Source organism: Rattus norvegicus, chromosome 1, assembly GCF_021556685.1.
Source record: "Rattus norvegicus strain SHRSP/BbbUtx chromosome 1, alternate assembly SHRSP_T2T, whole genome shotgun sequence".
Lineage (NCBI taxonomy): Eukaryota > Metazoa > Chordata > Mammalia > Rodentia > Muridae > Rattus > Rattus norvegicus.
The window spans coordinates 235,524,197-235,540,683 of NC_141534.1; the positions used below are offsets into that span (position 1 = coordinate 235,524,197).

At 42.6% G+C, this 16,487-nt stretch overlaps 1 protein-coding gene across 3 annotated transcripts in view; it reads left to right on the forward strand.

Moving 5' to 3' along the window:
• Nucleotides 1-16,487, forward strand: part of Dock8 (dedicator of cytokinesis 8) — a 191,425-nt gene that overhangs the window by 56,328 nt on the left and 118,610 nt on the right. For all 3 annotated transcript variants that reach the window (XR_015636764.1, NM_001037793.2, XM_087583984.1), the window contains 2 exon segments: nt 2,655-2,726; nt 15,007-15,130. Coding sequence is in view for 2 of the 3 variants with exons in the window: in NM_001037793.2 (NP_001032882.2) it covers nt 2,655-2,726; nt 15,007-15,130 (196 nt within the window). In the remaining variant the exon portion in view is untranslated.

Here is a 16,487-nt window from a genome sequence, read left to right on the forward strand (position 1 = left end):
TTCAGATAGAGGAGACGCAGCAGAAGCATTGTAAAATGAATATTCAAATAACTCTTTAGAGCTGAGTGATTAAGCATGGTGTGGGCATTAGTTCTCAATGGCCAGCAACCATGGACTCACGAAACAAGCAGCCGTAGGATGAACACCCCTGCCTCACAGGAGATTTCGAATGACTTTTGTTTTCATTCATCTTTAAACCAAAATGTTCCCTTGAACATTTTGAGTCCTCTCGTTTCTCCCAGAAAGTCCCAGAAAGGAGAGTATGAGACATGGCGCCTGCCCTCATTGCTCTGAGGTGTTTCTGTGTGAGGGTGTGTTTCAGCACAGGTGTGGACAACTGGAACGTGGGAAGTCCCTTTTTCTCTTCTTGGGTCAGTTTCCCTTCACACAGCAAGCTAGCCATGCATGCAGCTCCGTTCCTTGTGGAAAATACTCGTTTCCCAAAAATCAGATGATCTCTGTCATTATTGGGGAACATTTGTCTTACTGTCAGGCCACTTATTCAAGTGCAGTTTGAATATTGACAACACATTTTCATCTTTGGTAGAGCTGTGTTATTTATTTGTGTGAATATTTATCTTTAAATTTGGCCAGAATCTTAGAAGAACTGGTGTAAAATACAGGAAGCTTAGAGGTAGAAGGGCTTTTAACACTTTGATAAAGAAGGCAGGTTTTCCAAGAGTCGTTTGGTGATACCGTTTTGCTGTGACTCAAAGGGAATGTGTTACCTGTCTGATGGCTTTGAGCCAGACTGTGCTATCGTAGTTGTTGCCATGGTCTTCTGTAATGAGCAAGGCAGGCAGGGAAGCATTCTGGTTACCATGAGAGTAACCACTCATGACTCTAAGTGACCATCTGTGCTTCACTCAGAACCTGTATTGAGTGGTGGTCTGCGGTAGTCATGTACTGGGCCTGCAGGTCCTGGTTTGGCCACTTGGTCTACGACTTGGATTAATGTCCTTATCACCTCATCCTTCTGGATAACAAGAATAGCAGCAGTGCCTTCCCTGTTGAATCCATAAAAGTGCTTAAGTCTGCTCAGTTCATAATGATGTCACCTAAGTCATAACTAGCACAGAGCTCTTACCATGCGCCAGACACCCTTTCAAGCACTTTGCGTGTTAGCATCAGATCTTCGTCCTGAAGGAGGAACTCTGACTATGTCACAGGGTTGAATGACTGGCATAAGGCTACAGAATCAATGAGGAATGGAGCTGGGGGTTGGGCAGTCAGGTCCAAGAGATCTCATATCTAGCCTTTACAGAATTTCATCTTGGACTGACAACAGCTCCATGGGTGAGTACTGTCCTGTTTCCTTGTGTAAACCAGTTTCCCTTTACTGTCACAGATATCCGTGACAAATCAACTAAAAGGAAGGAACATTTATTTTGGCTCACAACTTTGACGATTTCAGCCCCTGGTTCTTTGGGCTGCACTGCTTTGGTCCTTTAATGGCACAGAGTATTATCATGAGCGAGTATAGCAGAGAAGTAACTTGTGACCACTTCATGGCCAGGTGTAAAAGACAGAGGAAGAAAGCAGTGTCCCATGGTCCCCTTCAGGACCTTTCATAAGACCCCGCATCCTGAAGAGTTACCACTTCTCAATTATGTCATGCCAGAGACTAAGACTTTAACGGGTAGGCCTTTGGAGGACATCAAAGATCCAAATTTTACCATCCCTGTTTCCTACGTGCAAAATTAAGGCTTATAACACGGAAGCGGGGAGCCCAGAGGCCTCAACCCTAGATAAAGAACTACAGGCAGCTAAGAAATGCAGGGAGCCAGAGAAATAATCTTGCCCAGGGAAGAACACACCAATTTCTTACCCAATACCAAAGAGCCACCCCTGAAAACATACGTATACACATTGCACTATATGGACTGAGACAGTTGTATTTATCACATATATATGTACACACACATACGTTATAGGTATAACATCAGTTAAAGAAAAAGAGGCCAGGAGTTTGAATAAGCAAGAACGTGGGAGAGCTTGGAGGAAGGAAAGGGGAAAATAATATAATTATATTATAATTGCAAAAATATGTCAATAAAAATTGTCACTCTTAGGTCTATTTATGTCTAGTACTGATGTGTTTCTCACAATGCCGAAAGCTTTATTACTGATTGTTTCTGATTTCAAGACTGTGAAACATATGGAAAATATCTCTTCCTAGCAGGTGTGACAAGAATCCAAAACCTATGTCTTCAAAGCCACCAAAGCCCATGGCAGCTGTTCTTGGCTTTCTAAATGGAAAACACACATGTCCTGACAAAATCACACAAGAGCAAAAAAAAAAAAAATTAAGTTAGAAATAACTATTTGAACTTAATTTTCATGTTTGGTGTTTGATTATAGCTGTGTCTCCCTATGAGTGTCTTAATGCCTTCAGGAATAGATATAGTTTAGCAGTTCTCTGTAACAAAGAAACTCAACAATGTATAAAAGGACAACATATTTATTTAGTGAAAACACAAGCATCATTGCCTTAGGGATACTTTATATACTTGAAACAAATGGGCAAGAACATTCCTAACATTCTTATTGATACAGATTCGAAATGGCATTGAGTCCCTTGATTATGGAAAGGATTGATTTTATCACTTTTGCCCAGTAATAACCTGTTTTTGTCTTATTTTTCACCTAATTAGAGTTGAACTGGATCCTCACGTCAGGGACTGTGTTCAGACCTATATTCGAGAGTGGCTGATTGTGAACCGGAAGTAAGTTTATCTCCTCCTTTTATATAAATGCTAATTTATATAAATGTAAATTTTACATGGTTAGTGGGTTGTTTTTCACGTGAAATGACTTTTTTTGGGGGGGGGGTTTAAGGTTACAGAAAAACTGAACAGAAAGCCTTGAGATCTCCCACATCTCCCCTCAGAGCATCGCTCATGCTAGGCACATACTGGGCTACGTCACCAGTCCTGGCATTGGTTTTTTGAGCTATATATTTCATGGCTTTTGACAAATGCATGACAGGCTTCTGCCCTTGCAGCATCAAACAAAAGGGCTTTCCTGCCATAAGTGTCCCATTGCTCCACCTGTCTCTGCTCCCACCCTCCCTGGTCTGTTCCAGTCCCCTTCACAGTCTTTGATTTCAGCTTGCTTCCTCTTGTCCCCTCGTGGCTTCATCCCTTGTTTTCTGTTACCACTGAAAAAAATCTTGCATTGTACAGCTGTACTACAGTCTTCTGTTTATTCAGTTAGGAAGGGAATCATATTCTAAGCATGAAGAATAGAGTCTTCTTTATAGATGTTATAAATAAGTAGAGTTAGCCATGCATGGAAGAACATACCTACAGTTACAGCTACCCAGGAGGCTGAGGCAGGAGGATATTTGCACCTGAACGTTCACAGCCAGTCTGAGCTGCATGACAAGACCATGTCTCATAAAAACAAGCATATTTTTCTCTTTTTTTTTATTTTGATGAACTCCTAGAGAAAAGATAGTTAATGAATTGAAATTTGGCCTCAGATCAAAGATGCCATTAGAATTTGTGACCCCAAAACAAAGTAGTTGCTGGTCTTCCGTGGAAGGCATTTTTATCCCTGGGTTAATGAGGCATTTTGTGAATTGTTTCGGAAGTTTCTGTCTCCATGGTAATGACCTTCACAGCACAGTCTCATGAGAAGCATTTGAACACACAGAAATCCATACCATGTGTGCATGGACACGTATATGTGGGTGTGTGTACTGGGAAGTAGGTGGAGGGTGTCTACAGATTGAGGTCGGAGGCACTAGATACATGTCAGATACGCTCTGAGACCTAAGCAGCTTGCAAAAGGTAGCATCCCCCTCTCCCTGCGCTACTAGGAATTACTGTTCTCGGGGATAAATAGTAAGACTCTTGACACTGGGTTTCATCCAGTTCCTGTAAGTGTGCTATTGAATCTGTGCCTTCTCTTTTTGGTAATAAAAGTATGCATTCTGTTGCTAGTAGCTGCAGAGGGAGGAGAGTCACTCAGAGACAGTAGTGATGACAGAGCTGCATGCCAGCCCTGTCCCCTTAGAACACAAGTGGAAGGCAGAGATGGCCAGCCAGGCAAATAAGACTATGCAGTGCTACTAATAAATACAAGTTGTTTTCAGACTCTAAAATGTTATATTTAGAGGCACTTTTCTGGGCATCTAAAGTTCTAAAAAAGAAATCCAAGAAGGAACAATAAACAGAAAGCCCCATTGGACTGAATTTTGTCTTCGGATTTATTTTCTATTTGAAGCCCTGTCCTTGTCCCTCCTCCTGCTAGTACAGGCTCTCCGGGATTCTTTTCTACCACCCACAGATTTGATTTTATTTTTAAAAAAGACTTTAGAATGCTTGTGGTAGAAATTTAAGAAACTGTAGAGAAACAAAACCAAAATGAACGGATTTCATTCTTGGTAGATAGCCATACTTGACAGTGATGGACCAGCCTTGAATCAAATCTCTTTGTCGTATATGTTTATATAAACACTACCTCAAACTCTAGTGCTATATTTTAGCCTGAATTTTCAGAGTAAGGAAAAATTTCCTGTCTTCATTTTCAGTTATTCTTCCTCAACACAGTAACTAATGATTGCTTAATGAATGTATATCACATGTTTCTCCTATTTTTTTTTTTTGCTTTTGTACTTAAGTTTTAGACAGTACAGCAATGTCCTTCTCCCTAAAACCCTGTACACATTCATGATTTTTTCCCTATGGGGAAAACCTATAATTTCTATACCTAAGATATAGGCACAAATTTAAGACTTAATAGTAGACCAGAGATTTAATCAATACATGAATTAAATGTCAAATATTAGCAAATATAAAATACAATACTTCATTTTGTAAAAGAATTGTGATTTTTGACATTCTTTGATTATCTGATTGAACATTTTTTTCTCATGTTTTTGTTGGCTACCAGTAACTTTTTTCCTTGGCGCATTACTTAAGAAATTTGTACAACTCTACTGAACTATTCAGTTTCGTAAAACTTTAGATAACTTTTTTACCATTTCGGGGCAGTGGTGGTGCTCGCCTTTAATTCCAATACTTGGGAGGCAGAGGCAGTTGAATCTCTGAGTTCAAGGCCAGCCTGGTCTACTATGTGAGTTCCAGGACAGCCAAGCTATACACACACACACACGCACACACACACACACACACACACACACACACACACACACACACACACACAAACCTGTTTCAAAAAACAAAAACAAAACCAGAACACAAACAAACTTTTTTCCCTTTAAATGTTGTGTGTGTGTATGCATGTTTGTATGCATGTGTGTATATGGGGTTGTGTATTCACATGCGTGTAAAAGCACAAGGTTGATATTAGGTACCTTCCTTGATTCTTTGTTCACTTTATTCATTGAAGTAGAGTCCCTCAGTCAAGCCCAGAGTTTGCAAATATGGCGGTGTCACTAGCTTGCTTAAGGGATCCCCTGTCCTCACCTCTGAGGCTTTTAGATGGATTCTGGGGATCCAAACTTTGATTTTCTTTCCTGCACAGCAAATACTCTGATTGCTGAGTAATCTCCCCAGCACTATTATTTAAGTTAAATATATTAACCTTTCTACCATGTAAGTTCCATACTCAGTCTATTTTTAAAAGTCTTTATATTTTAATATTTAGAATGAGTTATGTAATTAAATCCACATTGGTATTTTCCTTAAGACTTTTTCTCTTCGTTGTCATGGTTAGATGTCTGGTTTTGGGCTAAACCATGGGTCTTGACCTTTAGCCACTGGATTGCTGTTTCTGCCTCCTCCATGTCCCGTTTCTTTTTCAGAAGCAATGATTGTCCATGCAGTTATCTCTTATGTAAACATTATCTGCTTCTGTTAGGTCAAGCAGACTGGAGATGGGGATCAGCACTGGCTGACTTCTTACCACACTCACATCATCGATGAGTTTCCTTCCCCAAACAAGCTAGTGGGAGGAGATAAGCCTCCTACTCTAACACTCATTGGCAGCTTCTCACAGTCTTTGACTGGTGTCTTACAGAAGGGCAGTTTTTCTACCCCTACATTTGATTTTCTGGGACTGTGAATCTGAAATGCTGAGTAAGAAAAATATATTTCTCCTACTCATGTTCTTCCAACACACACCTCCCCCAGGAGTCATTCGTTCGCTGTGTGTACCCATAATGCTTTATTCATGGGGAAAATCCAGGCACCCTTCATCACCCCACTCCTGCTATGTTTTCAATACAGCTTTTCAAACAACACATTTATTTATGTATTCTTTGGTAATATATGGTCAAATATATATACAATATAACTAGATCATATCCATTCCTTATTCCCCCTGGATGCCTTCCCCCAACAAATACCCTCCAACTCTCCTTCCTTTCTTTTTCTTTTCCTTTTTCTTTTTCTTTTTCTCTTTCTCTAATTACCACTGGGTCCAGTCAGTGCCGATGGCATGCACATGGGTGTGGGTGGATCAACCAGAACATGGGTAATGTCCCAGCCACAACACCCCTAAGGGAAAGGACACTCTTTCTCAGCAACCATCAACTACAGTAGCGTGTTCCTCAGCTAAGAGGGGGTGCTTCATGAGCCCCTTCCTGGCCATAGCACAGAGAAGTAGCTCAGCAGTTAGGAGGACTTGTGCTCTTCCGAGGACCTGGTTAGGCATGCCATGGCCACTATGGGCTTTCCACCATCCACTTTGGTATGCCTGTCATTGTCAGCTCATGTTGGGGAAGTCATGTTGGTGAGACTTCATGGGAGTAACTCTGACATTACTAAGAGATGACATTTCACAGCAAATTCCATGATCCTCTGGCTTTTCAAGTCTTTTCACCCACCCCCTTTTGAAACGTTCCCTGAGCATTAGGTGTGGGAGTTGTTTTGTAGATATATTCATTGGAACTGGACTTCCAAACTCTGTGTTTTGATTGGTTGTGATTTGTGTCCATCATCTCCCTGGTCTCTACCTGTAGTCTTCATATCTCACCAATGTCTGTCTTTTTGTAAGTTATAAGCATACGTCATAGTTTTCAATAATATCTTTGAGATCATCTTGTTTCAGAGAACTAGGCCATTTTTTTTTCTGCCTTGATTTCCTCAGAGGAAAGGAATGTCCCAGGAGCTATGGCTCTTTCTCTGTTGATGAATCTGTAATTGTTTCTTCTTCCCATAATGAAAAATTCTAGAACATTTGTTCTACACATGACTGTGACTGTTTCTGAAGGTAGAAACGAGACCCAGGCATCTAATATGTTCTACTTCTACCAAATCGTTCTCCAGAAACACTCTGCTAAAACACTTCAGGATCAGTTCAACATGGAGCTACCCCTCTCACCCATTTCCTTGCCGATGTTGGGTATTATTGATAAAAATAAGCTACATCCCCCAGTCTTATTTTGTTGTCATTTAAAACTGTGGGCTGTTATTACCTTCTTTCTGAATGCTCGTTCATATATTTAGATTTTATTCCCTCGGTCTAAAAGCCCAACTATGTATACATATTTATGTAAATATAAAATATTTATATACGCACATAATCCGAGTATATACCACAAAGTCCCATCTCTAGGGATTTGACTAACTGAAACAAAAACCTATGTTCACATAAAAGTCTTTATGCAAATACTTAAAACATTTTTATTCGAAGGGGCCAGCATTACAAATAACACTGAATGTATTCAACAGGGTAATGAGAAAACAAGCTCTGGTAAGTGCATGCAAAGATACTGCTCAGCAAAATGATAGAATTTATAAATTACTGCGCAGAAACACCAGATTCATTATGCTAAGTAAAATTCGCCAGCCAGTAAATAATTCCAGTTACATGACATTCTAAAAAAAACAAAAAACAAACAAACAAACAAAAAAAAAGTGAAGACACTCCAATTAGTGTGTCAAGGGAATCACCCTCAGACTACACCATATATTTTCCTGAGCTTTGGGGATGGGTAGCAGCCTGCTTTCTGCACAGGTCTGATCTTAATGAAGCCATTTTGCCTTCCTTGAACACGTCTTTGCCATTTAAAACCATGCAGTCAAGCATTGATCTCGTCAGCTCCTTTATCCCTCAATTATCTCCTGGCCGCTATTACATTTCTCTGTAGTATCTAGAGATAGTTTTTTATGCCCTTATTCTCTGAGGTAATGGCTTTGAATTCCACTTAATGGGCAGAGGTGCGGGGGGTAATGGCCACTTGCACTCCTCCCCCTCTCATCATCCCGTGGGCATTTGCCACTCAAGTCCTGTCGTTGGCATGTCTAAATCAGATAGATAGGGGTGCTGTGAAGGACGAAAGAGAGATCCAGGCTTATTTTTATCACTCAAAAGGGAAAGGTTGAGTTATGTAAAATGCAGGGTCTCTTTTTGTAGAAATATATTCACTTTTTTCTGTTTTTTTTTACATGTGTGCACATGCGTGTGTCTGTGCCTCTGTGTCTGTGCCTCTGTGTGTGTGTGTGTGTGTGTATGTGTGTGTGTGTGTGCATTTGCGTGCATACACATATATGGAAGTCAGCCAGAGCAACTTGCAGGAAGAGGCCCTTTCCTTCCACCATGTGAGCCCAGGGCTTTGAACTCAAGTGGCGTGGCTTAGCAGCAAGCGTCTTTACCTCCCGAGCTACCTCACAAACCCAGAAAATATATTCTTTTCCTTGAACTATTTACCTGTGATTCTTACACTACAAGGACTCCTTGGATAGACCTCTTTCTACGCTTCATGCCTGCACTGCCACACTTTTGTGAGGATAACAGGTTTTTATGGCCTTTTTGTTTTGTGTGCTTTGATACTAGCCATAGACACAACGATTTGTGTGGGGTTGTGTTTACTTCTTACCCTGGTCTCATATGCCTTCATAATTTTTTGTGGACTTATGTTTGACAGCATCCTTTGGGCGATAGTAGGGATTTTAAGGCAATTCATTTTCTCTAAATGAAGCTGGGGTGATTAGCTTCAGAGTGTTTTCATGCCTTGGTGGTGAGTCAAATTCTCCAGTGATTAAATGTGTTTACGTGCTATTTATTTTCGGTGCATTATCCATAGCGACAGTGAAACATTTCATGGGTGTTACGGGCAGCATCATAAAAGTCCCTGGACTTTGTCTTTCATCCCGAGTGATTAAGGCGATTCTGCAGGAAGGTCACACTCAAGGAGAGTGGGGATATCAAGGAATAGGGTATCATCTGCTTTATTGCTCCACTTTTACTCCCAGTGAACTGGTAAACAATTAAAAACTGAACACATCAGTGCATATAATTCAGTTACTCCCAAAACACCATAAAAATGTCTCCCTGATCAATAATTGCTTATTACGACACACATTTGTTGTGCGGGCTGTCAAGGTGCTCTGCCTTCTTAAAGCATAAAGAGCAAGCTGTGCTCTTCGCCCTACACGGAACAAGCAGTAACCTGGCTAGGAACGTCACCACAGCCTGCTCTAGACCTCCTTCATGGAGGCCCCGGTCAAAGGCTTCTACCCAGCCTTCCCTGCCGTGGCCAGACACTGTCACAGCCTTCTGTGAGCTTTTAAAACCTCTTGACATTTCTCTAGAAATGCCCGTTAAGTTCTAGTTGCCTGTGTCTTCCCCGGTAATTGTGGCATCTTTTATTGTAGACCGAATTCACTGGGGCCAGGTGCTCTCAGCCGCGTGTTCTCCTTGGTACCTTATTCTCAAGAGAATTAAAGTTATAAACATTTGCCTGAAACAGACCCTTTCAGGGCTTTGTAGCATCCTACAAGTGGAATGCTAAAATGGGCTCTTTGCAGAGCTCTACCTCCTGACATCTAAGTGCAGATCCCCTCCAAAAGCAATGCCATTCTGCAGAAATATTAGAAGCCTTTAAGTTCAATGTATTTGTGAAGTAAGCGTCTGGACTTAGAGCACATTCATTGACATAGCACAGGACAGTGTTGTCCCTGATGCTAATGGTGACAGCTAGCACATAACTGTCTTTGTTGCCACCCTAGAAGCAGGAACCATGGCAGGGATTCTGATGCCTGTGTCCTTCAAGAGTTGGTCTTTAGAAAAAGTCTGGGGTGGAGTCTGCTGAGGATGGGGATGGGTCTCAGATCATATTTAGCCTTGGGCTGCATCAGTTGTGAAGAGAAAAGCCAGACTGTATAGTTGTCCCACTATCCTACTCTAAAGTATGGGGCTATTGTATTCCAATACCAATCGTTATAAAACCATGCAGCCATAGGTTGGCATGGGAGCCCAGAAGGTCAGATGAGTTGACAATCCCTGTGCTCACAGCAGCTGGAGAATTATGCATGAGTTGGTAAAGGGCACTTGATTGAGGTCCCAGTAGTTTCTACCACAGTGCCAAGTGTGGCACACTGATTTCCTTCTATTTAGAGACAACCTCAAATTTGTAGAAAAATTGTAAATCTAGAACAAAGACCTCCTCCTCCTTACCACTAATCATGTGGTAAAGACTAAATTCACTACCTTATTTCCCCATCACGCTGCCTACATTGGTGAGTAATGGTTACAAACAAGTACATTTGCCGTTATACTGTTGCCATATAACCCCCACATTCTGTAAATAAATATTAATATTTCATTACCACTAATCTTCAGATTTCACTTTCTCATCAAATGGCCAAGGAATGTTCTTCCAAGAATCTCGTTCCAAGTTGTACACACTGTGCTTATGTATCCCATACCCTTAGCCTTACTCATGCTAGAAGACCTTCTCAGTCTATCTTTTTACTTCTCTGCCTTATGAAATTATGGGCCAGCTATTTTATAGAATGCTCCTCCCTTTGGGTTTAATTGTTATGATATCCCACTCCTCATCAAATCTTCAGTTTATTTCTATCAATATTGATCTATAATTTCCCATTTTATTGAACTATAATTTCCCATTTTATTGAGTGATTTAACTCCTGTCTGTTTTATTTTGATGTTCAAATGGTCTTCAGTTTGATTGGAGTCATTCTCTTTGACCCTTACATCTTTTTTTTTTTACATGTCCCCAGCAGTCATTGATGACATTCTTGCTCTCTGACACAAGATATTCTAGGAACTCTTAGATTTTCCCTTCCTCCTCCTGGAATTAGCTGTGGCTCTCAGAAGCCGAATGCTTTAGTGGACTGTGCTACTCAACAGCGGATGAACATGTGTTAGGTGTGCTCATATTTACTGAGGTGTTACTCCTCACATCCTGTCAGTGAACAGAGTGGAAACCATGAGCTCCTGTTGACACAGCCATCTGACTTCACAGCAATTGCTCTCGCATTCTCCCTTTGATATTTAAACCGCTTTATTTGGCAAAATATGGCTCCTGTGTCCACCATGTTTCTACTAAGTTGTCTAATCCTCCTATGTGTACCCATTTCCCATATTCTCCTCCACCCCAGTCAGCCTCCTCCTCCTATTCTGGTTCTGACGCCAGGCTTCCCATGCCTACCTAGATGAGCCTCTTCTTGCACTGACACAATACCAGGATGCCCCTTGGTACTTGGGGCCTTGTCACCGAGCCCAAGCCTGACACCTCATGTCGAGTGTCCCTTCTTATAATTGCTCCTTTGTTAGACTCGGGCTCAGTGGTGATCACGCTCCTGGCTGCCCAGGCTCAGATATCTGCCTTGCACCATTTGGGCTCCAGTTCACCCCTCTGTAAGGGCAGCACTCTCACAACCAATGCGTTTCCTACCCTATCCTGGATTCCAGTTCCAGCTCCGCTTTTCCCAGGCTGCCCTTTCCAATGCACCTTAAGGTTTTAACCTCGCTGTATAGGGAGAGGGGGAAAGATGGGGGAAGTGTTTGAGAAATGGGAAGGAAAGGAAGACGGAGAGAGAAGGGACAAGAGAGAAAAGGACACTATTATTCTCTGACCCTCACAATATACTCTTAAGGTGAACTGCGGTTGCCCCCCTTTCCACACCCGAGGAACCTGTGGCTCAGAGACATGAGGCCACCTGCCCAGATCTGTCTCTCTTGACGAAGTAATTCACAAGGAGCCAGCATCTAAGTTCAGGCCTCTCTCACTCAGCCAGATCCTGCCAGCTGCACACTCTGGCCTCTAAAGAGAATGCTTTCAAGAAGTCTTTGGTTTTGGGATGTTCCTGAGTGTGTAAAAAAGGTGTTTAAGACCGAGTTTGGCAAACGATGGCTGTATCCATTTCACGTGGACAGTTGTTCTCCCAGTCTGCCTATTTCCCCATCTTCCTCGTCTCTTCTTCACATGGGCTCAATGGGAACTTGGCTTTGTCTGAGTCAGTTGCCAGGGTGGGGTGACTAGGCTGAGATGCCTGTAGCCAGAGGCACTGAGCCAGCGGTCTCACTACCTACTCAGTGGTGACTCCTTCCATGCTGGCACTTCTGGAGTGAGTCACCTCTGCGCTTGCCAGCCCCTACCTCTCCCCAGCCAACACTACCCCTGCTTCCAAGAAGAACACTGAACACTGACTTTCTGAGATTTTTTAGGATGGGGAAGTGGATGCCAAAGGGTATGAGGAAGGGGAGAAAAGTTTTCTGACTCCAACATGGGCACAACAGTCTTACTGCTTTCCAAAGAACAAGTCCCCGAGGCTGAAGTGTGTGTGTGTGTGTGTGTGTGTGTGTGTGTGTGTGTGTGTGTCTGTGTGTCTGTGTCTGTGTCTGTGTCTGTGTCCTTGCTCATAAGTAAACACTCTTAGAAATAGATGTAATTTATAAGATGGTGGAAAAGGCAAGCTAGCAGAGTGTAGTCCTGGTTGCTAAGATAGCAACACCGTAAGTCTTTCAGCTGCTTCCCCAGTTGTTTGTTTGTCTGTTTTTTTTCTCTGTAACCCAAGTTTTCCTTGAGCTTATAACACTGAACCTTCTTCGGAGTCAGTTCTCTCTGGAGAGAATGGGTCCTAAAAAGTAACTGCAGACACCATCATGGAGAGTTAGAATAGATTCAGAGGGATTGGTGTTCGTATTTGGTCTTTATTTTTTTTTTCTGCTCCACATAGGGCATTAAAGATCTAATAACTACAGGCCTAGTGTATCCTCATTTGGGTCTAATTGCAAGACAACTCTTATTTGCCTATATTTGCCACTACTTTAATTTGATTATTTCCTCTTCCTGGGATATCAGACCACCCACCGTGTGGCCAAGTAGACATGGTGACTAGACCACTCTCAGCTTTACTTTTATCTTCTCAGTTATTTATTTGTGAGTTTAGCTGGTTAGGAACTGCTCACAGGGTGTGCCCAGAGGCTACAAGACAACCATGGAAGTTCCTCTCTCTTTCCCTTATTTGGGTTCCAGGGATCAAACTCAAGCCATAAGTCTTGGTGGCAAGCACCATTACCTATGAGCCACCTTGCTACCCACCTCGGGTTTCTTTTTTCCTTTACACACAAAGAAGGTCCTGCTATCCCCCTCCATGTGACTCCCTAGACTTGTTGGCTGAGAATAACTTTCAAGAAGTTGCCAGATGTCGATTATTTATAATTCACTCTTCATTTACTCAGAACAACTGAAACTAATACTCACACTCTCTCTCTCTCTCTCTCTCTCTCTCTCTCTCTCTCTCTCTCTCTCTCTCACACACACACACACACACACACACACACACACATTTCATTTTTGTTTTCAGATATTTAGGAACTCCAAGTAAGAAATTATTATAGTTGTTTTTCTTGATTTTTTTCTAAGTATTTATCCTTATTCATGTATGGCCATTTTCTTCTCTGTTAGTGCCTCATTCAGCCTGCTTTTTGCCCAGCCTTATTCCTTATTACAATAGATTGGGCCAGGCACAGAAATAGCCAAGTAGCACTGAAACTGGCCAGTCATAGTAACCCAGACTTAGAATAGTTGCCAGACTGCCCTTACAGAGAGCCTCCAGGCTTTTTGTCTCTTTTCCTCAAAAGCTTTTTTTTTTTTTTTTTTTGTCTTCTGAGCAAGAGAAGCCCTGCCCTGGCTTCCCAGCCCAAGGTGCTGGGGCATCTCCTGCCTCCTTAACTAATACAGTGAACCATACCTTCAGTACCTGCTGCGTGTGCCTCTCTTCCTGCAATGTCCCTACCCTTTCAGAGACTTATAAAGGGCGTTTGAATCACTGCTGGCTTCCTATGGGTCTCTCTTTACCCATAGGCCATTTGAGCTGCCTAATAGACTCTAGCCCATTCATGTCCCTTTACAGCCGGCACAGCAGTCTTTACAGTAAAAGCAGAAAGCACACAAATTAGGTGTGTGTACACTTTGTAGCATGTTTACCACGAAGCCTTTCAGTCAGAAAAATAGGGAATGTCCATGTTGGTTTTGAAATGACAAATTAGAGCTCTTGCCCTTTCCGTCATGGTCTTACTTCTTCAGTGAGTGCCTTGACCGTTCTGTTTTTAGACTCCTCTGAGAGAGAGAGAGAGAGAGAGAGAGAGAGAGAGAGAGAGAGAGAGGAAAAGAGAGAGGAGGGAGGGGAGGGAAGGCTGGAAGAGGGGAAGGAAGGAGGGAGAAGACAGAGGGAGGGAGTGTGAGAACACACACCAATGAATCTAGGCCCTCAAGCATGCTGGGTAAGAGCTTGACCACTGACACTGATCTATATTCCCATCCCTCTGACAGAGTTCTCCTGAAGTTTCCAGAGTAGGCCTGTTAGCAAAGAATGTTGGTGCATAAATTATTTTTTTTGTATTTTTCCTTAGCGGTGTCCTGCTTTTCTTACTCATTAAGAACATTGATGTGGAGTTGAAATGGCTTCTTCTTTTTTTTTTTTTTTTTTTAATCTTCACACGCTCTCTATTTGCTGCTTCTACACATTGCTAGATTTAGCTCAGCCTCTTACACTGCAGCCAAGTGCCCACAGCTGAAGTGACCACACCTCTACAAGTGGCATTTTCCCAGGCGTGCCTGCCTTTCACAATGGGCCAGCCAGGAGGCCGGTTCATGCTTACAACAGAGCTTTGTGTGAGGGCTGGGCGCGTAGTTAGATGGAGGGAGGCCTTACAACCGTCCTCTGTGCAGCCTCCTCCACTGCTTCCCCGTGTCTTTATTTTTAACCTAATGCCTTGCCTCTTTCTCCCTCTCTCCCATTCCCCATCTCCCTCCACATCGAACTGTGTCAACAATGAAAGAAACCAAGGAAGTCCAGAGTTTTGCAGCTTCAAAAAGACTGGATCTCGCAGAGATTTTCACAAGACGCTTCAGAAACAGACGTTTGAGTCAGAAACCTTGGAGTGCAGTGAACCGGCCACTCAGGTACTTCCTGTCAGCAAACGTGGTTACCAGGAGACAGGCGGCTCTGCCCGAGGCATGCTGTCAATTTTTTAAAAAAAAACTAGAGTAAAAGTCAGACTCATGAACATTCAAGTAGGAGGAACTTTTTTCAAGTACCATTGAGTCAGTGACTATTTTCCTCAAAGTGGTTTATAGCTAGCTGCAGAAACTAGGATTCAAATAAGAACCCCAAAGCACAGTGGTTAAAATGGAAAAAGTGAAGGGGCTGTAGTTGGGGATGGGACCAGCAGTTGGTCCCACCCTGTTAGAACCAGGATGAGTCAGTCAAAACTTCACCTTCAGATTGCCTGACCTTTCTTAGTGATCATTCATCATTAGCCTCTCTGGGTTTTAGTTACCTTCCCTGGAAACCAAGGATGATAACTGTGTACCTCACGAGATGGTGAGTATTGAGTCAGAAGTGTAAAGATTTTGCCAGCTTCACTTAGTCTCCAGTAAATGCTGGCTACTGTTATTGCTGTTCCAATTATTTTCACAGAGTGGTTAGAGTTGATTCGTTCAATGCTGCATATACCCATGTCCACAGAAACATTACTCCCAGTAGCCAAAAGATGGGAGCAATCAAGTGTCCATTGTGGAAGGATGGGGCATCAAGAGTGGTTGCCTGGCAACTGGGGAGGACTGGGAAGTTAGTGTGTGGTGAGTACAGAGTTTCAGTCTTGCAAGATGTAAAGAACCACATGGAAAGTAAGGACGGCTGCTCTATAGAATGAAAGTCCTTAACTCTGTCCGAAGATGACTGAGATGATGTTTAGGCTGTGTGTATTTTAGAACAGAAATGTAGAAGAACCAGCCATGGCACACTGTTTTTAAGTCAGTGTGCTTGTCCGTCGGGCTGATGTTGTAGGTAAGAAACCAGACAGAGGTGGATGGGTTCCCATTGCACCTAGAAGCTGTAGCTGAGACTCTGTGGTTTCTCTTTGACGCTTGCTCCCATAGCCATTAGTAAGACCCTGTGACAGGATCCCAGCCCCTAAGACCCTGTGACAGGATCCCAACCCCATATTTCTGTATTTGCAAACTTAACACTCAGCTTTAAAGTGTATTTACACTTTTTGAAGGCTCCTTAGCGTTCGTCTTAATTTCTAGTCTAGAAGCAAGCTCTGAAGTTGATTAGAAAAATGTTCTCCATTCGAAGTCCAGGCTATGCTTTGTCCCAGCTCTGTCTGTTTGCTCCAGCCTGAGACTTGAGCAAGGTTCCCAAGAGACTTGGCTCCGGCCAATAACTGATAGGAACACAGTGACGCTTTCACATCCCTGCTCAGGACTGGCTTATGTAACTGGTGAGTAATGACTTGCTTCCAGGAGAGAAAGAGCA